The following is a 26123-nucleotide window of genomic DNA, read 5'->3' as shown; positions in this document are numbered from 1 at the left end:
CCTGTAACATTTAATTGCGATATTACACCTACATTGCAATGAAAACTGCGATGAAATGCCGCGCATTAATACAGGCGTACGTTTATAATGAAGGGAGCCGAACATGACCAATGACAGTCGGTTTCCAATCTTCCTTTTCACTGAATTCTCGTTCAGTCTGTTGCTAGATCCTTAAGGGTATGTCATGAAGATGTCAGCGTACCCAGTTCTGAAAAGTGCGGCTAACAAGGCAAAGTTCATCATTGTTGTTAGCAAAATATCGGATGCTGTTGATCAATGTCCTGTGATGACGTGTCACGTGATGTGTTCAAATATGTCTTGCGATGACGTGATGTGTTCAATAAAGTTACTGAGGTTATTTAAACTATCAAAAAAGATACCAGGTGCTCTCATAAGCTCGAATAATTAATCTGCACGCCTGTCTCAATTTCTAATGCCTGCTCTCGTAATTCGTTGCTACGTACTGCTTGTAGATCGTTGATTTGATATATAAACCTTGGCTATAATGTATAATGTCTACTGCTAAACAGAAAACATCATCGGTCTGGTCATACTACTCAGAGGAATGTGGGACCCCGTATGCACGTTGCAACAAGTGCTCAGTCAACTTGCTGCTTGCCTATCAGAATTTCAATTATGACTTTCATTTGGTTGAAGATTGAACGGAAATTAGCTAAAAATTTTTAGGTGGGGCACGAGAACTATTAGTTAGACTGTAAACACTATCTTATTGTGTAATTCCACATGATAATGACAAATATCTAAAAATAAGGATAAACATTTAAATTTTCCGGCAAGTTCCGGCTGCCTTATATTTTACCCTCCAAACACCGGTTTTGGTCCGGCAGAATCCGGCTAACTGGATAGTAAATTGATATCCGGCAAGATCCATTTTTTTATGGAATGTCCCATCCAATGTGTCATTTAACAGGATAAAAACTTTCATATAACCAACATCCATGATAGAAAAGTTCCGCTTTGATATTTGAAATGGGACTTAACTGTTAAAGTGTTAAACCCATAACAACCCAAATTTGTCTAAACATAAATGAAGATCTTAAATTCCTTCCAGCTGTTGCAATATATAAACACTGTTTGAAACTCACCTGTTAGTCTAATACAAAAATATGGAGTAACTTTGGCAGTCATCATAAGCACGCGTTACCTTTTGACTTGATGTTGTGTATTTGGCGGTACATGAACAAATGAAAAAACTTCTTTTCAGTAAGATACGACAAATTAATACTTTAATAATGAAAAAAAGAACAATTAAGAACCATAAACTTAATCATATATATCAGTATATCTATAGACAGTTTCTCAGAACATTGACCCTCGTTTTTGTTACAAAAGAGAATCATTTAATTGAGCAGCGTTCATTTCAAAGAAGGATGGATGCAATTAGAACGGAGAGGAGTGATACGGAGGCGGCGAAGGTGTTGGAGGAGTTGCATCTATTGTCAGCACAAGTATAGATCTTACAACTGTCAACATCATCCATCAGAGTATCCAGCGTGGTGTCGCATGTACCGTCTGTAATGGTAAATTATCATTATCGTACTTGTGTGCTGTAGTTAGATAAATCATGTAGTAAATCATCATTATTGTAGATACATTTGGCAGGACTCTGGTTGACGTTACTAATTTACTAATAATAGTTGTTGTTTCACATTCCCAAAGTGCTTACTAGTTACTAATTGCTTAATTGATCCATAATCTTATTTAAACATTTTCATATAAAAAGGCACGTTAACTTTATCTGAATTTACCTAGGAACCTATAAAAAGGTAGGTTAACTTTATCGGAATTTACCTAGGAACTTATATAAAGGTATGTTAAATTTATCGGAATTTACCTAGGAACTTATAAAAAGGTACGTTAATTTTATCGAAATTTACCTAGGAACTTATAAAAAGGTAGGTCAACTTTATCAGAATTTACCTAGGAACTTATATAAAGGTATGTTAAATTTATCGGAATTTACCTAGGAACTTATAAAAAGGTACGTTAACTTTATCAAAATTTACCTAGGAACTTATAAAAAGGTACGTTAACTTTCTCGGAATTTACCTAGGAACTTCTCATTTTCATATAAAAAGGTACGTTAACTTTATCGAAATTTACCTAGGAACTTATAAAAAGGTACGTTAACTTTATCGGAATTTACCTAGGAACTTCTCATTTTCATATAAAAAGGTAGGTTAACTTTATCGGAATTTACCTAGGAACTTATAAAAAGGTAGGTTAACTTTATCGGATTTTACCTAGGAACTTATAAAAGGTAGGTTAACTTTATCGGAATTTACCTAGGAACTTATAAAAAGGTAGGTTAACTTTATCGGAATTTACCTAGGAACTTATAAAAAGGTAGGTTAACTTTATCGGAATTTACCTATGAACTTATAAAAAGGTAGGTTAACTTTATCGGAATTTACCTAGGAACTTATAAAAAGGTAGGTTAACTTTATCGGAATTTACCTAGGAACTTATAAAAAGGTAGGTTAACTTTATCGGAATTTACCTAGGAACATATAAAAAGGTAGGTTAACTTTATCGGAATTTACCTAGGAACTTATAAAAAGGTAGGTTAACTTTATCGGAATTTACCTAGGAACTTATAAAAAGGTAGGTTAACTTTATCGGAATTTACCTAAGAACTTCTCATTTTCATATAAAAAGGTACGTTAACTTTATCGGAATTTACCTAGAAACTTATAAAAAGGTAGGTTAACTTTATCGGATTTTACCTAGGAACTTATAAAAAGGTAGGTTAACTTTATCGGAATTTACCTAGGAACTTATAAAAAGGTACGTTAACTTTATCGGAATTTACCTAGGAACTTATAAAAAGGTAGGTTAACTTTATCGGATTTTACCTAGGAACTTATAAAAAGGTAGGTTAACTTTATCGGAGTTTACCTAGGAACTTATAAAAAGGTAGGTTAACTTTATCGGATTTTACCTAGGAACTTATAAAAAGGTAGGTTAACTTTATCGGAATTTACCTAGGAACTTATAAAAAGGTAGGTTAACTTTATCGGAATTTACCTAGGAACTTATAAAAAGGTAGGTTAACTTTATCGGAATTTACCTAGGAACTTATAAAAAGGTAGGTTAACTTTATCGGAATTTACCTAGGAACTTATAAAAAGGTAGGTTAACTTTATCGGAATTTACCTAGGAACTTATAAAAGGTAGGTTAACTTTATCGGAATTTACCTAGGAACTTACCTATAAAAAGGTAGGTTAAATTTATCGGAATTTACCTAGGAACTTATAAAAAGGTAGGTTAACTTTATCGGAATTTACCTAGGAACTTATAAAAAGGTAGGTTAACTTTATCGGAATTTACCTAGGAACTTATAAAAAGGTAGGTTAACTTTATCGGAATTTACCTAGGAACTTATAAAAAGGTAGGTTAACTTTATCGGAATTTACCTAGGAACTTCTCATCCTCCACACACCCCCGCTCCTCGTACTGCTCTTCATCTTCATCGTCAAAGGAATACTCTCTTTTGTAGCACACTGCTTTAAGTCCTGAAAGTAATGGTATCAACCATCAGAACACTCGTAATATAATTTATAGGATAAACAATAATTAAAATTTAAACATAAACACAGATCTATTTTGAGTAGTAAGTTTAGCTCTATAGAGTTAGACCAGTGACTTTAGATCAAGTACCTTATCGGTCATAAATGTCGCGGACATTACTTTCACGCTAAAGACCTTAGCGTGAATAATTATGAGCGTGAATAATTATGTCCGTGAAAAATTTGGTCCGTGAAAAACTTGTCCGTGATAATTATGACCGATAAGGTATGTTTATTACTTACAGTTACTGATTGAAACTTGAACCTAAGTTCACTTACCATTGCAGACTGATTTGCCGCAAGCAGTCACATCGTCCTCCTTCGTGTCACAGTGGTAACATTGCAGAGACCAGACGGTCGTGAGACACAGCGCTAATACCAGTACCTTCATCATGATCTGACCTGGTGATGGTATTATCGGTGACCGGTGTTATAACTTTATAACTATAGAGCTTTTAAAAAAATATTGATTAAAAATTAAGTTACTCTAGATAATAATGTAAGTATCACAACAGTCAAACGTAACAAAATGTGTAATGAAGATTATTATGTTACCAAAAAATTTAGCCAAAAAGATTCAAAAAAGAATAACAGCAGCAGCGTAGATTTGCTGTACAGTTAAAACATTTCATCCAAACAATCTACTGCACTTACTTTGTTTGTTTTGCTACCCCGGAAAGAAGACATAACCACAAAATACAGCTCGTCAATGTAGCAAAACATCACGTGTCTGGGCGAAGTAAAGTTTAAATCAGGTGGCACTTCCGTTTCAGATCAAATAAGTCATAGTAAACAAACATCGAGCAACTGCTGAGGTAATAGATCTACTCGACTCTAATACTATAGCTGCAAGATAACCAGCTGCCAGACTTATTTAGCATGCACCCAGGTCTTACCGGCCCTACCCAAGCTATTCATTCGAACTAAAAGGATGTGGCTAAAATTGGCCAAGTTATTTATCAAGTTCAGCTGACTGTACCTCATCACTCATGACTACGTTCCCGATCAATGCATGTCATAATTAAAATTAAGAATCCTGAATTTATTCTATCCTACTCCCTATAGATTCCCTGTCATACATATATTTAATTGTCTGTCCAGTGTCCAGTCATCATATCAGCGAAGATGGTGATCCTACTAGTCATCATGTCTCTTGCGTCTATGCTATTGTTTAGTTAACCTATTCGCTATTGTCCTATCGAAATAAGCATATAGAGTTAGACTCAAGAGCTAAGATGAGAAGTACGAATGAGTCGGACTTTTCAATTTACTCGTATCGTACGTACTTTTCAATTCTACTGAAAAGGTCTCCTTCTAGAAATCGATCGAAGAGTTCTAAATCGCTTGTTACGGACTAATATTGAGCGTTCTCAAAAACTTGTGTTTCTATATTCCAATCGTCGATTAACTTAAAGTTTAACTTTAAGAGAAACAAGCTGTTTAAATAAGTAAATTGTCTAGTAATTTTGTAGAATTTTTGTTTTACTTTTAAATGCTTGCCTGGCCTAAGAATTCTGTGTTTAATTTGTTCGTGAACGGTATATTTTGTCTAACATCGGCAATTAACAATTACATTTTACAACGGCCCCGATGATAATAATTCAAAAACAAAAAAAATCTATCTGAATCGTACGTCGTATGAGTCGGACTTTTCAAATTTGCGTACAAGTACGTACTTTTCCCCCTAAACGAGTCCGTACTTCTCATCTTAGCTCAAGAGTGGTTAGTTGAATAAAATAATAAGATAATAGAGACCAGGTTCCAACGCTATTGTCTAACTGACAAATTTGAGCAATTAAATTCAGCATAACAAACTCAGCCTTGTTGATAACAATGCAACCTGATAGGACACCAAATATAATAGGACTGTATGTATCATTGGCATTTATTCTTAAATCTCAGCATGATTGAAATGGCTCATGCAGTTATTGAAAGGAATGGTCCATATAAACTAAGATTTATTGCTGCTTATTATTAAGGTGAATTTGCTAGCCATTATCAGTGCTCTGATCACATTTTCTCGATAGTCATATTGCTCTGGGCTGTTGTAGATTTTTTCTTTGTTTTTAGCGAGAATTATAGCGGGATGACCCGCGTCATAGACTTACTCTCGATTTCCCGGGATTTAATAAACTGCCATTATCGCGGCATTTGATAAAGACGCTCAGCACTCAACAGCCAAGGTTTTATGGCATTATAGAGCTGTAGGTGGTTTCCGAAATTGTTGTTTTTTGTCAGCTTAATCGTAAATCATGAGTTTATATGACACTGTAACAAGATTATATTATGATACTAGAAAGCCCGTGGTAACAGAGAGGAAGATAGTAGTATTCTTTGAAATAATTAATCGCATACAGAAATATTCATCTCAACTCAAGATACAGACGATTTAAATGTAAACAATTTAAACACAACGTAATTACCACAAAACCGATCAAAATGACGTTAAAACAATCATTTCACGTGCACGTGCTTGTAACAACCCTCGTTATCTTGGTTACTAATACTATGCAAATTCATATTTCTCATCTAATTTGCACGTGGGCGGTAGTACATAAGAAGAGAATCTTTCGAATTATATTATGATAGTTTACCCGTGTGTTATCCGTGCGTTATTAAATGTGTACTGTGCATAAACTTATAATGTCTGTTATGTCGTTAAATTACCGAATCACAAGCACCCCTAAGTACTGCTGTACTGGTAAACTGGTAAGACCTTTCTAAACACGCCTAAATCAAGCAATATCCTGTTAGAGACAATATTATCGTTTAAGGGGGATCATCAATCATCATGCATAATAAATATAATTGATTGATTGACAATGCCAACCTTGCAGGACATACTAATCATAAACTTTTACAGCAGACAGCTTTGAGTCCAACATTCAGTTACATAATTGCCCTCTAACTCTCTAACAACTTTATAAGAAAATTACCTAGTTGCGATGCCATACACCTTGATAAATTCCTGTTCGCGCAAGCAAAGATTCTCGGCTTCCCCCTTTAATCACATAATCCTTCATAAAACAATGAGTAAACAATAAGCGCTTGCGCTACAAGTACAAGGAAATGGAATAAAATAGAACAACAGCAATTCGGCAAATCTCGTGAGCAAGGCTGTCTCATTCCATACTTCTACAGCTAATGGCAATGCTATTGTCACTGTTTCACTTTATTGAACAGTTCGTTTGCTTTTAGTTTATCAGTGATCAGATAGAAATCCAAATACCACTTATATAGGTCAAAATTTCTATCGGCACCCATTGAGGTCTGAGGACGGTTTCATCTGTCATTAAATGTTTTATATTATTATTATATAGGTAATTAATGCAAGGCCGGGGTCACAGGGATCGGGAAGATAATAGTAGTAGTACTTTTTTGTGTTTTTGATGGTCAGTTTTTATTATCGCATCAAAAAACATCCGTCATAACCGATTAAAATGTAAAACATTATACACGACATAATAATATGACAACAAAACCGATCAAATTGACGTTCCAATAATCTTTGCGCGTTCGCGTTTCCAACTGCGTTACTACCTATTATATACAACTTCCTATAATTTCTCATCTGATTTGCACATAATATGTGCGGTCAGACAAACAAACAAAAAGAACCATTCGAATATGACTAGAAAGCTCGTGGTCACAGGGAGGGAAGTTTGCAGTTTCATTGCATCAAAAATATCCATCACAACCGAAGATACAGCCAATTAAAATGTACCTCGCACTGAACTCAACCTAATTACCACAAAACCGATACAAATGCTCGCAAATCTTTGCACGTGCACATGCGCTTTTGAACACCTGTACCATGGTTATTATGCAGCTTCCTATTTCTCATCCAATTTGCACGTGGGCGGTCGTACAAACATTCTAAATACATACAAAATAATTCTTTGAATTATAATAATGACTAGAAAGCCCGTGATCACAGGGAGGAAGTTAATAGTATTCTTTGGTAGTCAGTTTTAGTTAGCGTAATATCAACAAAACCGATCAAAATGACGTTAAAACAATCATTGCACGTGCACGTGCGTGCAATAACCCTCGTTACCATGGTTATTATGCAACTACCTATTTCTCATCTTATTTGCATGTGGGCGGTCGTACAGACAAAGAAAATTCTCTGAATTATAATATAGACTAGAAAGCCCATGGTCACAGGGAGGAATCTAATAATATTCTTTGGTTGTCAATTTTTTAGCATCAACGAATATCAATCACAACCGAAGATACAGCCAATTGAAATATAAATCGCACTGAACACCACCTAATAACAAAATAACCGATCAAAATGCCCCTCTAAAATCCTTGCACGTGTAAGTGCACTTTAACACCGTTACCATGGTAACTATGCAACAACTTATTTCTCGTCTAATTTGCAAGTGGGCGGTCGTACAGACATTATACAGCATAAATAATTCTCTGAATTATAAATATAAGTAAGACTAGAAGACGGCCCCAATAAGTCTATGAAGAAACACAAAAAAACAAAAAAAACGAAGGGTACACGATGAGCAATGATGAAACTATGAACTGCAAACGCTATCTCAATGATTCAGGCTTTGGCTCCTGAAACCCTTTCGGCACCGTTCACTCCCCTCCAATAAACACGACCTGGCTCGTTCGACATCTTGCTTATATTTGATTTTATTGAGGATGTCAATCCCTCGCAGCTTTAGAAATTTAAAGTGCCTTAAATTTAATTTCCTTACTAATTATACACATAATATTCATATTGTAACTTTACCACAGGAGTACTTATATTATATTGATCACTTTTTCGTTTTGTCGCATAACATGAAATAGAAATGAGGTAGCTGTGAGTTGCACATGACTAAAATTTTGGAGAAAGCACTGACAATTAAAATGAAACATCACCGAAACGGGAGAAAGTAGTATATAATTATAAAATTTTCTGTATCGAGATTTTTTTATTTCTGACTGAATTTTGTCAGCGTGCGAAAGAATGTTCCGGTGTTCTATTTGCTGTTCCGCATCGTCCATTTAGTGACATCATCATTATTGCACCTTTTTCCACGGTATAATGACGTCACCCTCGTCTGGGTTGTACCCTAAGGCAACGGTGCAAGCCCCACTGCAGCTGTTCATCTTCGCATCAACACAATCCGCATCTTTAGAACAGGATTCTGGAGCTTCCGACAACCAACACCACTCTAACAGTGTGTACAGGTCGTAAAAGTTGTTACAAGTACCAGGTGGGCCCTCCCAACTCATTACAGCAGCCCCGTTGCATTGACTCCAGCATTTATTGTCAGTACAGCCAAACAAACACAGGTTGTCATAGTTGCAGGAGTAGATGTCTTCGTAGTCCAGGTTGCATTTTTCGTACTCAATAACGTATCCACCATTGCCCCACTCTCCAGCAGACAAATGTACTGCAGCGACCAGAAGAGTGGTTGTGATAACCGTATTCCACATTGTCATCTTTAGATAAGGAAGAGATTCTTCAGATAGAGAGATTGAACTGGAAATAAATGATGAGCCTCTCTCTGCTTTTAGTTTTATAATGATAAAATCTGAACAGGTGGTCAGGGTGTTAAAAGCTGCTTAAACTTTGTAGACTTGTTACTAATACTTTGTTCGAATTAAACGTATAATACTAATGAGCTGTTGATAGTGAATCTTTAAAAGTTGCACGGTGACGACTATATTTCAGAGTTGTGCTGTGAACCGTGGAAATATTACCATCTTCTTGTTTCTGCATCTGCGTCCAGCCTATTGTAAAATTACGCTTATAGTTCAAACTATTATAGTTAGAGAAGCGCTGTTCATAATTTAGGACAATTATTGTAACGTGTTTACTCCAGAATTGGACCAATACTGTAAGTTGCAAGGAGGAGCTTAAATCTTAGCAAGTATATAAGCGATCACAAAGTTCTATATGAGATAATTTGAACATCGAGGCAATATTATTTGGGCAGAGAGTTTAAACAACTTCTGACCACCTGTTCAGATTTTATCATTATAAAACTAAAAGCAGGGAGAGGCTCATCATTTATTTCCAGTTCAATATCTATTATCTGAAGAATCTCTTCCTTATCTAAAGATGACAATGTGGAATACGGTTATCACAACCACTCTTCTAATCACTGCAGTACATTGTATCCCGCCGTACACGAAATGCAACCTGAACTTCTACGACACCTATACTCCTGCAACTATGACAACCTGTGTTTGTTTGGCTGTACTGACAGTAAATGCTGGAGTCAGTGTAACGGGGCTTGAGCCATCAGTTGGGACGGCGCGCCTGGTACTTGCAACAACTTTTACAACCTGAACTTCAATATAGAGTGGTGTTGGTTGTCGGAGGCTCCAGAATCCTGTTCTTCAGATGCGGATTGTGTTGATGCCAAGATGAACAGATGCAGTGGGACTTGCTCTATTGGCTGGCACAACCCGGACGAGAGTAATTCCATCATAAGGTAATGATGACGTCACAAGGTAATGATGACGTCACTTAGAATTAATGGACGGTGCGGAACAGAACGCTGGACACGGAACATTTCCAAATTCTTTTCCATGTTGCACAGTTGCCAATTTTTGAAAATCATTTGATCATCATGCGTAATTCCTAATTCTATCCCCCTTTCATTTAAAAATAAAGAATTATGGCGATGGTGCTTTGCCTTTAACCAATGTTAACGGGTGAAACTCAAACTATTTGTTCCAAATATCCCAAGACCGTGGACGAGTCCAACTCGGCGCGCCTCTTAGTAGGTTATTTACCTACAAATTGGTGCTTAGAATAAAAATAACTGCACTGTGAACAAAAATCAGCAGCATAATTCATAAAGGTTCATAGAAGAGATATATCGTATTATATAATCAAATCATTCCATGTTACTAACTAACAGTAACTGGGCGGCTCTCAGCCAGTCAGACTGCCATTCCGCCAAATGTTCAATCGGTTAAACTTAAAGCCCCAGGTAAATCATTTTGCCAAATTAAAGAAAGGCGCATATTATATTGTAACTCCACATAAAGCACACTGCATTGACGTGCATTGCAGCGACTTCTTGCTGCTTTCAAACTTCGTGAATCGAGATCAAATCTTTCGCAATGTGTTCAGAATAAATATATGCACTTATACCAATCACTTGGAATACTTCTGAATAGAAAGAGAATAACAAACTCAAAAACGCTACCGTCCTATTTCTTTGTGAAAAGCACATTATGCCATAGCGTGTGTAGATTTTGTGTAGGTGCCTCGAAAGTGATCTTAAACGATTCCTCGTTCACCGTTCAAGTTTGGTTGGTTGAAACGCGTCAACTAAGTGCAGAATCAATTGCAAATAATAAAACTATTTCGTACGTAATCGTATCAAATTGGATGTGCTTTCTGTGGAGATATAGTGCGCACCTTAAATTACAATGTCTGCAATTCTTCGCAGCTCATAATTTGGCAAAATTATTTCTCATCTGATTTGCACGTGGGTGGTCGTACAGACAGACATTCTACATACAGAAATAATTCTTTGAATTATAGTATTGATATCGATACTATAACTAGCATATACAAGAAGAAATACATAATATCTAGTTCTACCTTTTTAGACAATGCTATTATTCTTTCTGGTTACGTTTCAAATCATCTCTCTATCAGTATCAACTGCTGGTGAGTAGATGGGAATAGCAAAGACAATTCTTCTCGAAATAAAGAAACTCTAGTTTCGTCAATTCATTGAGTATTGCGAGCAGTTAACTTTCTATGACGTAGTCTTTAATTTTGTCAGCAAAAAATCGTAATTTTAATATTTCAGCGACAAGACAGAGAATTCCTAATGAAATAATACCAGTAAGAGTTGAACACTCAAAAACCTATAAAAATTATGACAGCAACGCTGCAGACCACGCTATAGACCTGGATGTGAATACTATGTCTATAACTGGAAAAGGCTCAGATACCTAATGATCGCTGGTTTAAAGTGTTCCTAGATCAGGTAAACTTCTGGTAAAGTAGTGCAATATAGTCTCTTTTGATTGTTTTAAGAACATTTTTCATTTTTTCTGAATTGAAATAAATTACGTTCCGACGTCATTCTTTGAAATTGTGTTAGATTAATTAAAACTATCGAAAACTTTCGCAGGTCTACTGCGTGAACAAAGTGATGCATTACAACTACTAGCAGGAACCCGTCTAACCCTAAAGTGGTGTCAAGACTCAAGAGACTAAAATAATTAATATCTATTTAATTCGCGTTTTTGAAACCACTTGGGGGTCCAAATTTTGGGTACTAAAATTCTTATTCCTTGGCCAATATTTTATTTTTTTATGCTGATTTGAAGGCCATAAAGGCATTTGACCCAGTCAAAAAAGTTTCAGTTGTATATCTTTTACGGTTTTTGCGGAAAGTGGCGTTAAAGTTGATGCCGTGGTGTCAGTAAAATGGCACGGATCCATCCATATATATCGTCTCGCTTTATATATAGTAAGATGTGGATCGCCCTGAACGGACCTGGACCTGCTCTGAAACTGCTTGTAGTACCTGCTCAGGAATCTTTCGGTATTGCGACCAGTTTAAAATCCCTACAGTGTTCACAGAAGGTGTATCTACTGATAGTCACCCGACTGTATCTGGCTGCAAGTATGGAAACAGGGTTGAGTTCCGCAGAACTCGTGAAATATATATCGAGGAGATCGTGATTACCAGGAAAGTAGAAGGTGAGGAAATGTAGTAGCACCCGAGTAACACCCGAGTAGCACCCGAGTAGCAACAGAGTAGCACCCGAGTAGCACCAGAGTAGCACCCGAGTAGCACCCAGGTAGCGCCCGAGTAGCACCAGAGTATAACCCAAGTAGCGCCCGAATAGCACCAGAGTAGCACCCGAGTAGCACCCAGGTAGCGCCCGAGTAGCACCAGAGTATTACCCAAGTAACACCAGAGTAGCACCCGAGTAGCGCCCGAGTAGCACTCGAGTAGCACCAGAGTAGCAACAGAGTAGCAGCAGAGTAGCACCCGAGTAGCACCCGAGTAGCACTCGAGTAGCGCCAGAATAGCAGCAGAGTAGCACCAGAGTATAACCCAAGTAGCGCCCGAGTAGCACCAGAGTATTACCCAAGTAACACCAGAGTAGCACTCGAGTAGCACCAGAGTAGCAACAGAGTAGCACCCGAGTAGCACTCGAGTAGCAACCGAGTAGCACCCGAGTAGCACCCGAGTAGCACCAGGACTGTAATAGTATTTGAACTAAATCTGTAACTGAGAGTCCCTAATTAATACCTGGTTCGGGGACCTGAGTCCGGGTAGTGTTTTGTATAATTCATTACTAGTTAAATAGATATTGGAATTTAATTGGTTTCCGAACAGATCACATGTAATTGTGAATACGTGCTTCAAAGCCTTATTAATAATGTTAATTCTAAATTCTGTATTTCAGCAAGTTGCAGCACTTTGGACCCACAGCTGAAGATCGAGTTGATGGAAGTTGAACTACCGGTGGATCATGGAACAGAAGTAACCTACCGATGTCCATCAAAACACATCAACATAGCGGCCACGAATTCTAATAACGCAGTAATATGCTTATTTGGAAATCTTGTCTTTCCGGATGAACCTCGTGTATTAAAATGGGTACGGATATATAGATACATTTTATTGGTCGATTCTCACCATTATCTTGTTTTAACAATATCAACTTTTAGTTTAAACACAGCACGCAGTTCGAAAGTTGGAGTGGGTAAAAAAGGAACCTGGAACATACCATTATTTAGGTGGCGTTAATAATTAACGTCACCTGTCACATAGCAGTTAATTGACATGAATAATAGGTCTAAATGGATAAGTCGATCATTCTGTTTATAAGTTTATAATTGATCTCTAAGATTAAAAAGTAGGATTAATACCCATTTTCCAAGCTTTTTGAACGGTGAATGCAGTCGAGATGACTATACACAGTTGATGTTAAAGAACAAAGACAGTACAGCAACATGTTTGTTTATTTAAGCGTGCCGGCAATTTGAACGGTACTTCCTCACCGCTACAGGTTAGAGATACTGCGGGTTAGATACTGGTTACCACACCTTTTCCTTTAAGAGATTTGCAGCAGTTCTACAGGCCACCACATTTCATGTCTATCCCAATTGTACCTTATTTCTTACATTCTTTGTAATCTTATCGTGAGGAGGCTCTGTTAACTAGCTCAGTGTCGTTTGTGACCAGATTATTTGGTACCGCGACAATTGACCCCCTATGTAATTACACTGGGGGGGGGGGGGGGGGGGGGGGGTTAGGGTTAGGGTTAGGGTTAGGGTTAGGGTTAGGGTTAGGGTTAGGGTTAGCGTTAGGGTTAGGGTTAGGGTCAGGGTTAGGGTTAGGGTTAGGGTTAGGGTTAGGGTTAGGGTTAGATTAGGGTTAGGGTTAGGGTTAGGGTTAGGGTTAGGGTTAGGGTTAGGGTTAGGGTTAGAGTTGGGGTTAGGGTTAGGGTAAGGGTCGGGGGTCAATTGTCGGGGGTCAATTTTCTGGGGTCAATTGTCGCCCACCCGATTATTTGTCTTAAAAAACTTTTGTTAATGGGTATAACGTTAGTAATTTAAGAAATAAATCAAAGAGTTGAAATTTGTTAACAAACGATTCACCCCTTTAATCTATAACATATCCTGAAGTAAGGAAGCTCACGTAAAGATGAAGATAGTGTTCATTGCAGCCTGCATCGCAGCAACATCAGCTCTTATGTGCAAAAGATGTGTGGATTCCGATAACTCAGATTTTGATGATGTAGTTTCTCAATATAGTGAGTTTAATAAAGATATAGACGTTAAAAAGTGTCCAATACGATTAATCTTATTATATGAAATAGGAGGGCAAACATTGAGAATGAAATGTTTCAGATTTAGACATTGAACAGTGCAGCACGGGTTCTGATCAATGGGTTTCTTGTGGTACTGGATACGATCAGTGCTTCGAGTCCCTTGCTGAGTATGAACTTCAAATTATTAATACTTTAAAACATTTACAATGAGGAATAGAAGTAAAATGGAGATAACTAATGTTTACTAATTAATTAAAAGCCGAAATGATAAATAAAAACGAAATAAGTAATAACTATCACTCTCAGCGTGGAATGGAACCAGAAGGACGTTAAGATAATCTCATACGGCTGTAGTGATGGTAAGGACGAGTGGACACCCTCTGGTTGGGATTGTGACGCCCTTAAGGAGAACCTTGAGAACACTCTAGCTACTGGAGAGGACAACGAGTACAAGTTCGCTGATTGTAAGTTTAGTTATGGAAAGTAGCACTGTAGCAGTTCCAATATTGTTTGATATTTAATTCCAGTGTTAATCAGCAATGATTAGATGATTTTGATATCCATTTACAAGTATTGTTGGTTTCTCCCACCAATTAGTTAATTAATTTGTTAATTTCCCAGGCATTGACAAAAAGTGTATGACCGACAAATGTACTAAATTCAGCGGCTCAACAACGGCCATCGTTTCTGGAGCCCTTCTCATTCTTTGTGCCCTCTTCAGTCTGTAAACTGAAAAAACTGCTTTTTGGCAGAGAACTTTTGTTTGACTCTTTTTGATGTGACTCTGCATTTTCAAGTTGCATATTAAAAATTAAAGGGATTCTATACCTGAGGTTATTGTACGTTTTGTGAAAGTGTGAATATGCGTTTGAAGAATTAAGTTTACATTATTTTAGTTTCAAAGAAGTAAGCTGTCATTAAAACTGTCCATGCCAATTTTGTATAATATGTATTTGTAACTAGGAATTGTTTTCTAAAAATTTCAATGACCAGAGAAAGAAAATTATTTCTTGTTCCCTATCTTAGAAAAGTGATACGGCTAAGCTAGGTACTACAATCAAAGTTTCAAATCATGCACTTTTTTGTCACCAATTCCTTAAACCTTAAAGCCCTATAAGAACTTAGGGGATAGATTAGATCAAATATCAAAGTTAGGGATCGTTCACATCTAACTTGCAAGTCTCCGCTCAGGAACCAGCAGAGAATGACAACTTTTAATATATTATGCTGGATAGAATTTTTTAAAGAGATCAAAACGATTGACCAGAATTAACAACCAAAAATTTCGCGGTTTTGACTGAACTTCTTACCAGTGACCAATCAGTGAGGTCGGTGAGAGTGACACAAGTCGCCATCAAGGTACTGGAAGCAGCATATCCGGAGAAAACTTTGATGCAATGACAATTTTTAATATGTCCTACCGGTAGGACATATTCGAATTTCAGCCTTCCGCGACCCAAATTTCGCTGTTTTTAATGAATTATTCTTGAATGGCCATCTTACAAGGTCACTGAGGATGGCACAATACACGATTGAGCTATTTAGGTATTTAAAGGTATTTAAAGTTTTGTTCCTAAAGAAAGGTTTGATAACGGAAAATCATCAGAATATTAAAAGAGATTTTGGAAGATTTTTGAAGAGGAGCTTTTCTGCCGTCCCCTTGCCCGAAATTTCGCGGTTTTGACTGAACTTTTTAACAGTGACCAATCAGTGAGGTCGGTGAGAGTGACACAAGTCGCCATCAAGGTACTCGAAGCAGTATGTCCAGAGAAAACTTTGATGCAATGAAAATGTTGACCCAAATTTCGCTGTTTTTACTGAATTTTTCTTGGATTACCATCTTACAAGGTCACTGAGGATGGTACAAGACACGATTGAGGTATTCAAAGTGTCTTTAAACATGAACTTTGAAGATGTTTTAAAAAGTGAAAGGTCAGTCATACTGCAGTATTATCCATCGCCACTGAATGCTGCGGGAATTTCTACCGGCGTCAAATGATATGGCTGTGGGAAATATTTGTTTTCTTATGAGGTTTACTAATATCTAAATAACGATAACCTCTTGTTGTTTTTGTAGAATCTTTCGAAATTTGTTTATGATCACAGGGGTAGCAGGTACGTTTCACCACTGCAGACGAGTTCGTAACTGTAGTAACTGTAGTAACGAAATAGGAATCATAGATCAGTTTAAAAGTTAATAAAATATGATTTAAATTGAAACAATATTATTATGATTTGAAATTCAAATAACAAACGTCGAACTATTGAGTTGTGACTTGTGTTAGAACCTGTATTTAAGGGGATTGTAGTTTTTACTTGAATGTTCCACTTATCTCCAACGTACACCTGGAAAAGACAACAATTTTATTTTTAACGTCATCATTATATTATATTTCTATGCTTACGAACTGACAACAGCTAGAGCTATATTTACATTCAAAAAACTAAGGTAATTGGAAAAATTTGAAATGAGAGAAACACAAAGCGATTGACCGCGAGGGTGAAATTTCTATTATTTCCCAGCATCACTTATATTTCATCAGGTTTGGACACGGTTTTTTTTTCGTTGTGCAGCAATTTGGATCACTGAGAGATTCAATGATTGAATTTTCTTTGCCATGGTACCCCTCGACTCGGTTCTGATTAAATGGTATCTCTAATTTTTATTAAATTATGATAAAGCCACCTTTAAGAAACTTCACAGGTAAGTGCTAATGAAAAATCAGTCGAAAGCTTCAAGTTTTGGTTTGGCACGTCAGCAATGGAGGTCGTCATGGCGGCGTTAGATCATTGATTATTAACACGGCTACTAGTACTACTAATTTGTGTTCATTTCAAACAAATTCATTTTAGGTTTTTGCTACATTTTAATTTACAAAGTTTGCTACTGGTCTTTTTTATTTTCAGACACGGCATTGATCGACATTCGACAAACAAGCTTACAATCAAATTGCTTCTTCAAATATCTTTTTCCATTTGTATACGCTTATCTATTTGTGGCTTTTCATTTCAACATTATCTAACTAAACGAAGAAGAATGTAATTCATTTTGACAGGATTTGTTATGAAAATCTCAGTGTGTATAATCATCTGCTTGGCTCTAGCAGTAGAGATTGTAGCTGATTCGCTTGATACGGTAGGTTAACACTTAACATTCTAAGATCATATAGCAATAAGCAACGAACCTCAAATAAATTATTCAAATAGTCTGCGAGCGGCTAAGCCAACCTTACTTTGATAGCAATTAAATAAATTGAGATTTGGAAGTAATAACTGTCACAATAACCCGATTCTAAGATTACTATTTTTACAGGAATTGGATTTCAAAGAGATAGCAACAGAAGATTTGAAAGATCTTCTATTCACTTCAATGCAGAGCATCATCTCTCTGAATGACCTGGTGACTGGACTTTCAAAGCAGATGGCTGAACTGACCATATCATCCGCACAAACCACAGCGAAGATGGAGATATCCACCGCAGAGACGAGCATCGCTACAGCATCACTGTCCAGAGAGTTGGAAGACTTGAAGAAGAAGATCTCCACGATGAACGAAAACTTTACAGATCTAGAAAGCAGGTGCACTGAAGCCTCTAAGAAGGATAAAGGCCCATGGAAGTGTTACAACTACACAGAATCTGACAGAGAATGGAGAGCGAATCATGAAGCGACAGAGGCAGAGATGTGTGAGCGAGTGACAGGAGGAAAGTTCACTAGAGGAAAGAACGATATAGTTCCTGATTGTGGGACATGTTGGTGCTGTCAGGATCAGTCAGCTTTGATCCCGGTGAATGGAGGCTGGGGAGTGACTGGGGCGAGTGTTCTGCAGAGTGTGATGGAGGAGTACAGACCCGGGAGAGGAGCTGTACAGACCCAGCACCAGCACACGGGGGAGTAGAGTGCAGTGGAGAGGGAGAGGAATCCAGGGATTGTAATTCAGAACAATGTCCTGATTACACCATGTACATTCTCTGTGATGACGTGCTGACTATCTATGTAGACGGTGCTGAGAGAGGAGCGGCTGGGTTGAGTACTTGGAACGTAATGTCTACCTTGAACATTCCAGCTTCTAGCGAGCTCATTGCTGTCAAATGCATCGATCAATATGGAGGAGGATATGGATTTTATGGAATCATAGGTTCGGTTCAAGATGCTAAAGGAGGTGATATCCTGGCGACAGACAGCTCCTGGAAATGTTCTAATACCTGGGAAAGTGGATGGAATCTTGCTGGTTTTAAAGAAGGTAACACCTGGAGAGCAGCCACAGATCTTGGTGATGGTCATTTCATGATGGACCAGAACGGAGGCTGGAAGGATGTACCCTCGCCCAACAAGAGAGCTATCTGGACTGATAGCAGCTCAGATACTACTGTTTATTGTCGTAAGACTATTAAATAGTCTCACTAGTCACTACATCGCAACACAGCTAAAACCTACAGTAATGACAAACAAACAACGCAACTCAATTGTAGCATAAACACTATTCGATTAAAAGTAAAGCTGGAGTTGTTGAATGAACATTGGCATCGTAATAAAATTCAATCAAAATGAACAATTTTCTAAATATGGTGTATTTTTCTCCGTATTCATTGGTATTTTTAGAAACATTTTTATAGTTCATCGTGTGATTTAGATGTACGATCGGTTTTAGAAATCTTAGAAGTTTTAGAAATTTTAGAAATTAAAATGGATGTGGCTGGTGCAAAGCTAATGCATAATGAAACTGAAACGTCATGATGATGACGCGATACATTCATAAATTCTTAAAATTACAACTTAAAAGTTTCTTTTGCCAACGTTCAGTAAAATTGCATTTTAGGTGGGCGGAATTTTCCCGAGTTTTAAGTATTTTTGTGATGAAAAAAACGTCCCCGTCTACTTGAACGTTTCACGTTTGGTTGACGCGGAAAAATATTTGCGGTACAAAATGCTTCCTGCTTTTCATCCTATAACGCTATAAGTATAAGTATAACCCATTAATCATTTAAATCGTAATTTTTTTAACGTGAATGGTGAAAAAAAAGAAAGCTGATATGACAAAGAGTATTCAATATTCATTGGTATTTTTATAAATATTTATAAATATAAATTCTTAATATTACAACTTAAAAGTTTCTTTTTCCAACGTTCAGTAAAATTGAATTTTAGGTGGGCGGAATTTTCCCGAGTTTTATGTCTTTTTTTGAAAATAAAAGGTCCAATTTGTCTATTATCCTGTCCACTTGGTTGACGTGGAAAATTTTGCCGCGTCAACCAAGTGGACGGGATAATAGACAAATGGTACAAAATGCTTTCTGCTTTCATCTTATAACGAGATAAGCCATTAATAATTAAAATCGTATTTTCAACCGTGAAAAAAAGAAACCTGATACGGCAAAGAAAGGTACCAGCTACCTCTTTGCACCGTACCAGGTTTCTTTCATTTTCATGCGGTAGTTTTCATTTCTGTGGAACTAAAACAGTAGCAATCTTGAAATACAAACTAAATGTTTTATGGCTTATAGCTTCATAATTTGAAATATTGTTTCTAGTACTACTACTAGTAGTAGTACTAGAAACCATATTTCAAATCATGCACCTTTCTGACCAATCCTCTAAAATTTTTGGAATCATGTGACTGCTAGGGTACAAAATATTGGCGGTATCTTACATTTAACAAAATATTGGTGTTATGTTATCTTATTCTTAAATTTTAACAAAATGACCACTGCACTTTTAGTAATTTTTCCAGAACTTTGCTTTTAGGAGTTACTCAGTTACAGCTAGATTATTTTCATTTTTTTGGTTGGAGTATGCCGTATGCGGCTTGGCGCAAATTACTTTAAAAGGGGGAGAGGGTTGGCCATTTGCCAATGTCCAATTATAATTTCCTTTTCTTTATATCTAGCAGACATTTCATGATATCACGTTGATTGTATAATTATGTTTTTTAAACTACTGTTTTAAAAGCTCGATTTCATTTCCAAATCACCGATATTCACTGAGTATTTCCATACGTTTACTCAGTTGGCTGTAATTAACCTCTATTTAAGGTTCAAGTACACTAAGAGTTCAAGAAGTCCAAGATGAGTCATTCCGAAAATTGGTCATTTCCATGTTACTTTTTGCAAACAGTTGTTGTTATGAATATGATTGGTCCATTGAGAAACATGGGTGACATAAACACAGAAACATACAGAAACACAAGAGGCCTGTATGTGTTCTACATGAAGAACAGTACCGGATCTGAAGCGCCCTGTTACCCCATCTACGTGGGTGTCACTGGTAGATCTTTCTATGAGCGATTCTATGAGCATGCCACCACAGCGACAGGGCAGATTAGGAAGGTATGGGATGGAAACTACCCGCAGAATGTGCAGGGTTACACGCTCTACGTCTGGACGCTGAGCGCCTCCCACATCAGCGCGAAATACCTGGAATCTGTCCTTCTAGAAGTCTGGAACTTTCCCCTAAACATAAGTGAGAACGGCGCGGAGCGGACCAACCTTGATGACTCCGCTCAGGATCCACCAGAGAATGACAAACATAATTTTGATATTTCCTGGGGGAACTATTTTAATGAGATCCAAGGGATCAACCATGAGTACGTCGACTGAGTTTTGGTTTTTATAGATTCATTCGATTAACAAATAATGACATTATACTACATATATAAATATTAATTTTGAATTGATTATGAGGATTAATTGACTCATTTTTTCTTTTAACTTTTGCAAACGAAAATGTTTAACTTTAAATATTTGTATGAACGCGTTGTACATAAGTGAAATTAATCAATATTATTTTCCAGTTACTCTAAAATTTGCAATAAATGTACTTTCATTTTTCATACCGCTGCAATAATAAATGAGTGAAAAGTAATAAACTCACAGTCACACAGACATACCAAAGCGCATAAAACTTGAAATTTCTTTCTCTTGCGGCCTTTTCATTGTCCTGGTCTTTTATATGAAATTCTATTCAACCATTGTGCGTAACGTTATATTATATAACAAAACCTTGGGACCGTCTTTTGTTGAACCAGTCATGAAACATTACCAATTACACAAAAACCTAAAATTGTCAATTCAAACAATTGTCTTTCCAAACAAAGAAATGTCTTCTTACCCAATCCTGAAGCAGATAAGGGACAATATGCACTGGTGGAGCTTGATTATACATCTATAAAAAAGCCTCCCCTACAAGGGCCAGCGTTCGGAGCTTTTAAAAACATTCATCATTTTGCGTTAAGTGTATAACTTTAAGTGTAATGTTGTTCAAAACGCTGTTAGGTGTCTTGTTTGTGGCATTTGTGGGTGCTGATCACTGCCCGGCTGAGGTTAACCCATCCTCAACCGGCTCAGTTCGGGACAGACTAGTGCTTCTAAAGAGGGACCATGGAGAACACTGTATGGTAAGGATAATGTTGTTTTTAATTCCACTTTAAATTATGTTAAGATCCGGATTATTCTTGAATGGTTTGGGTACATATTGTGTCGGGGGAGGTGATGGGGAAGTGAAAGATGCATGACAGCTACTCTTGCTGATAAGTTAATGGCTGTCACGTGTCCGATAATGTGGTTCATCTCACCAGCAGTATCTAGATCTACAATACTTTAGTTTAATCACAATGCTGGCAAGCATTACCGTCGCCCTTATATTCACAATACTATTTACCCCCTATACTAGTATATCCCCTTTATTGTTTTCCAGGCTTTAAGACTCAACGAAAGTAGTTCCGCAGGCATATTTATGTTCAAATGCAATTCTAATTCAATGTTAAAGATGACAGGATAGAAATAGTTATGTGGGAAGTTTTTAACAAATTTGCGCTAATACGCGCCAGCATGTTTATACGAAATTAGGTAAAAACCCAAAATTCGCCTTATTCAGGTGCCTTAAAACCATGTTAAAACTGAGTTTGAGGATATGAAACTTTGCAGGGCGTCTAGACCTTGTCCAAATCGGACGTAAAAAAAAATTTCATGTTTCAGGAGTATCGGCAAGTGGGTTTTCTGGAAACCCTGTTTTACAAAACAGATTGTCGTGAAGTATTATATATACTTGTCGTGATGTATATATAGTATAAGACGCATTTTGCAGTCAATTATGCCTTACATTTAAGGTCGTAGATTCAAAGTATAAAAGATACAGTCATTTCGAACCGCAGGTCTTGAAGATAATTGTTTACACTCTATTCCATTATATCAAAAAATATTTAACGTTCATCATCATCATTGATGACGTCATCAAGTTAGTGTTTTTAAAACACTTTGGTTTTTTAACCAATATAACAACTTTTCAATCGATTTTTAATCCATTAAGGAGTAATTTTATTCAAAATCTGAGGACATTTTACCTTAGATAATTGTTCAAAGCATTTGAAATTCTACAGGCAAAAATTTTCTACCTTGCTTCCTCATAAAGATATCGCTACTGAAGTTAGTGCTTTTTGGAAGAATAATTTTTTAACAATACAAAAGTTGTGAATTAGTATTCTCTGATGTTGGGCCATCCCTTGGGTTGTGGAGCTCGATTGTGCTTTCTAAAGGTTCTAATTGTGTTATAGGCTAGATTTTAAAGTTTAAATTCGAAAAAAGTTGCACCCCCCCCCACGTGGGGACACGCCCAAATGATAGAATAATTGCGTAAAATTACTGTAAATTGCGTGTTTTCTTCATTTTTATCAACTTTGGAGTCCCGTTTGATCTCAAGTTTTATTGAAATCTCTGAAACTTTGCAGGCTTATTCAATTATATATTAAAATTACTGATATTGGGCAAAAAAGAAATTTAGGTGGATTCAATATTGTATGCGCACGCATCGTCGTCTCAGGTTTGCACGTGCGCAAGGTGAGAATTTTGTCATTCGTGATTTCGAACAAATTCTTGTTTTCCCGCGCGATATTTAAATGGAATTTTTTTTGATTTAATGCAACTTGAATGAGAAAAGTGCCAATTAGTCAGGTAAATTTCGAATCGATGGTAAATTTACCTTCCTAATTATTATATTCTATTTAATGAAGTTATGAGTTTACATTTCGGCTTTGTAAATTCTCCTGACATTATAATCAAAAAGAGATGATATTTGACCAAAACCTCATAATCATGGGTAGAGTGTACCGCTGCAGGTGTCTCTCTTTTCCAAACAAAAGGAAATGATATTAATTTGGAATAACAGTCCGCAAATGCAAATTGATACCGAGAATGAAATCGGACACTCTACACATGATTATGGGTTTTGGTCAAATTAAGTATGATCCGAATTTTCATTGATATCTGCTTGCTTAATTCATTTTATGTCTGCTTCATATCTGCTTACATTTATATTTGCTTACTCGCAGGATAAGAATGACCATTGCTCCGAATGTAAAGAAATGTGTACTACTGATAAGTACAGCGCGTGGCTGATGAAAAACTGTCCCTTAACCTGCGGATTCTGTGAAGACGATCACGATCATGATGGAGATGGAGAACAAGACCATGATCACGAAGACCACAAAGACCACGATCATGATGGTGATGGAGAACAAGACCACGATCACGAAGACCACAAAGACCACGATCATGATGGAGATGGAGAACAAGACCACGATCATGAAGACCATAAAGACCACGATCATGATGAAGATGGAGAACAAGACCACGATCATGAAGACATTAAGACCACGATCATGATGGAGATGGAGAACAAGACCACGATCATGAAGACCATAAAGACCACGATGACAAAGAGAAGCCTTGCATTTGGGCATTGATTGAGGATATGAAAGTTTCAGGTATCTACTAGAGTACAACTACAACTACCTTACTACCTATTACGATAATAATCTACGTTTTTTCCAATTTACTAGATTACAGTCTATAAACGGTTCGCATTACTGATTACCTTACTTTTCACCAATCAGCAATTAAAATCCTCCACAATTACCAGGTAAGTCAGTGATGACGAACGTGACGCTGAGCGCAGCAAAGATGGCGTGTCACCACGACGACCGCTGTACGGCCGTGTCCTGCAACCCGTGAGCTAAGAACTCATTATTTGTTAAAGGTCAATTTTCATGTACAATTTACAATTTACAGAGGACCTGTTAAACAAGATGCAGAGTTGTACTACTAAAGTGGCAGCTAGCTGCCTACTTGTTTTAGTAATATACGGCATGAGGCTTAGTGTTTTTCAAGATATAGGTTATGATTTCCGGGCATTATTGACACTACCTCGTGATATATATGTACCTTCTGGGAAATTTCATTGTATTTTAGGAAGGGAGCTGCTGTGTCATGAAGAAGTCCCAGAAAATGAAGCCAAGAAAAGGGTACAAAACCTACCTGAGGAACCCAGTCGCTCTACAGCAACAATTCATGAATGTACTGATGTTTCTGTTCCCAAATCTAGCGTAGAATCTATCTTATCAGTGATTTTTTGATTACCATGACCATATGTTTATTGTTGTTTTGGAATAAAAACTGGTTAGGAAAAAATTCTTTCACTAATTTTAGCATACTCTGCAGATTACTGTCTAAATTTTAAAATGTATTCTCTTGTGGATTTGGACCTCTAAATTCTAACAACTCAATAATAATTAATATGTGTTCACTTAAATACACAAATATTCAGAATTAAAAACTTTAAACAATACAGACTTACAAATTGTTTATTTGTTTACTAATTATGCGGTAATGAAACAAAAACTAGATCACAAAGTTTAACAGGGTGAAGATGTCGGCTTATCATAGTTTCATAGGCCGACATCTTCTTTAACCCTTATCAGAATAACTGTGAACGTCAATATTGTGAACAGATATAGGAACCGACCGGCTATACTACAGGTTCAGAACGTTTGGTTCCTCGACTGTTACAAACAATATCAAACGTTAAAATTTCATCAAATTTTGAAATGTGGCAAATTATTACACCTCAAATGTGTTCAATGTTTGACCTGATAAATGACGTTACGGTGTAAATATGTTGTGAATGGTAATTATGAGGTTTTATTTCACGTCAAATATAATTTTGGAGATTGTTCCAAAAATACATGCTAAAGATATTTCCATCTTTTGTAAAATTTGACAATCCAGTTTTTTTGCTATTCAGATGATATGCTGTCGAACGAGTTTATAGAACGCATGTATCTACGATCCTGACAATTCCATGTGTACTGATTGCCAATTTAAGAACAATAAGAACATGTGAAAACAGCAAGTGTCTAATGATTAATTAGAAAGATTCCCTTGGATCAACTCAACCAAACAATCAGAAATCTAATCTATAATTAATGAGATGGACATGTCAATTAATGAGGTCTATTTGGGATTTAATCATGGGATAATAGTCCATTTAAAGTGGAAAGTGAAATTGCTAGTTTGTACGGGATTCCAATTTGGCTACTCAGAGACCAGCCACTTCAATACAGTAGTCATCAAATACCTGCAAGGTTATTATGAGAACTTTACAGTGCTGTAATGTGAAGTTGTTTATTATTAATCCGCATTATTATAGGATTTCTTGATTGCACAAGGGGAATTTAATTTAGGATTAACTAATAGGCCAGTCGCCCGGTCGCAAAGTTCAATCAATGAGTTATTGAGAGGAGATGAGCCCGGTGATATGAAGAACAACCGTCATCTGATATACCCGTGATCTTCCGTTATCGCTACCCCCAACAATCATGCCCACGTGGGTTATCACGCCGCTGTCACGTGGGAGAGCACGTGCTTGCGCGGCTCACACGTGATTTCCACTGTCAAATAGAGCGGTCCCTGACTCCCAGATCAGTT

The 26123-nt window shown here is 36.9% G+C and overlaps 2 protein-coding genes and 1 long non-coding RNA gene across 3 annotated transcripts; 2 read left to right on the top strand and 1 right to left on the bottom strand.

Annotated features, from left to right (window-relative positions):
* Positions 1 to 1377: 1377 nt before the first annotated feature.
* LOC134822640 (uncharacterized) lies at positions 1378 to 4001 on the bottom strand. The gene is made up of 3 exons (XM_063833783.1): positions 3871 to 4001; positions 3439 to 3537; positions 1378 to 1533 (listed from the first exon to the last, which is right to left on the bottom strand). Exons 1-3 carry the CDS (start codon positions 3983 to 3985, stop codon positions 1382 to 1384), a joined length of 366 nt encoding a protein of 121 aa, XP_063689853.1. The 5' UTR covers positions 3986 to 4001; the 3' UTR covers positions 1378 to 1381.
* Positions 4002 to 17427: 13426 nt separating this feature from the next.
* Positions 17428 to 18971, top strand: LOC134823312 (uncharacterized). The gene is made up of 2 exons (XM_063834735.1): positions 17428 to 17503; positions 17681 to 18971. The coding sequence occupies exons 1-2, from the start codon at positions 17432 to 17434 to the stop codon at positions 18263 to 18265; spliced, it is 657 nt and encodes a 218-aa protein (XP_063690805.1). The 5' UTR covers positions 17428 to 17431; the 3' UTR covers positions 18266 to 18971.
* A 2596-nt stretch (positions 18972 to 21567) lies between these two features.
* Positions 21568 to 24991, top strand: LOC134823344 (uncharacterized). Its single transcript, XR_010161279.1, has 4 exons — positions 21568 to 21760; positions 23690 to 24124; positions 24280 to 24367; positions 24609 to 24991. It is a non-coding gene; the product is annotated as an uncharacterized LOC134823344 (long non-coding RNA).
* The last annotated feature ends 1132 nt before the right edge of the window (positions 24992 to 26123 follow it).

The sequence above is a fragment of the Bolinopsis microptera genome, chromosome 11, assembly GCF_026151205.1.
Source record: "Bolinopsis microptera isolate Bmic1 chromosome 11, MBARI_Bmic_1.0, whole genome shotgun sequence".
NCBI lineage: Eukaryota > Metazoa > Ctenophora > Tentaculata > Lobata > Bolinopsidae > Bolinopsis > Bolinopsis microptera.
This window is presented reverse-complemented; position numbering and strand designations above follow the sequence as displayed.

What these genes read in the sequence shown, in the direction of transcription:
- LOC134823312 (XM_063834735.1), top strand. Translation starts at nt 17,432, where the DNA reads ATGAAAATCTCAGTGTGTATAATCATCTGCTTGGCTCTAGCAGTAGAG. An exon ending in TAGCTGATTCGCTTGATACG is followed by an intron (nt 17,504 to 17,680) that starts GTAGGTTAACAC and finishes CTATTTTTACAG; the next exon opens with GAATTGGATTTCAAAGAGAT.
- LOC134822640 (XM_063833783.1), bottom strand. Translation starts at nt 3,985, where the DNA reads ATGATGAAGGTACTGGTATTAGCGCTGTGTCTCACGACCGTCTGGTCT. An exon ending in CGGCAAATCAGTCTGCAATG is followed by an intron (nt 3,538 to 3,870) that starts GTAAGTGAACTT and finishes CATTACTTTCAG; the next exon opens with GACTTAAAGCAGTGTGCTAC. An exon ending in GGAGGATGAGAAGTTCCTAG is followed by an intron (nt 1,534 to 3,438) that starts GTAAATTCCGAT and finishes TTACCATTACAG; the next exon opens with ACGGTACATGCGACACCACG.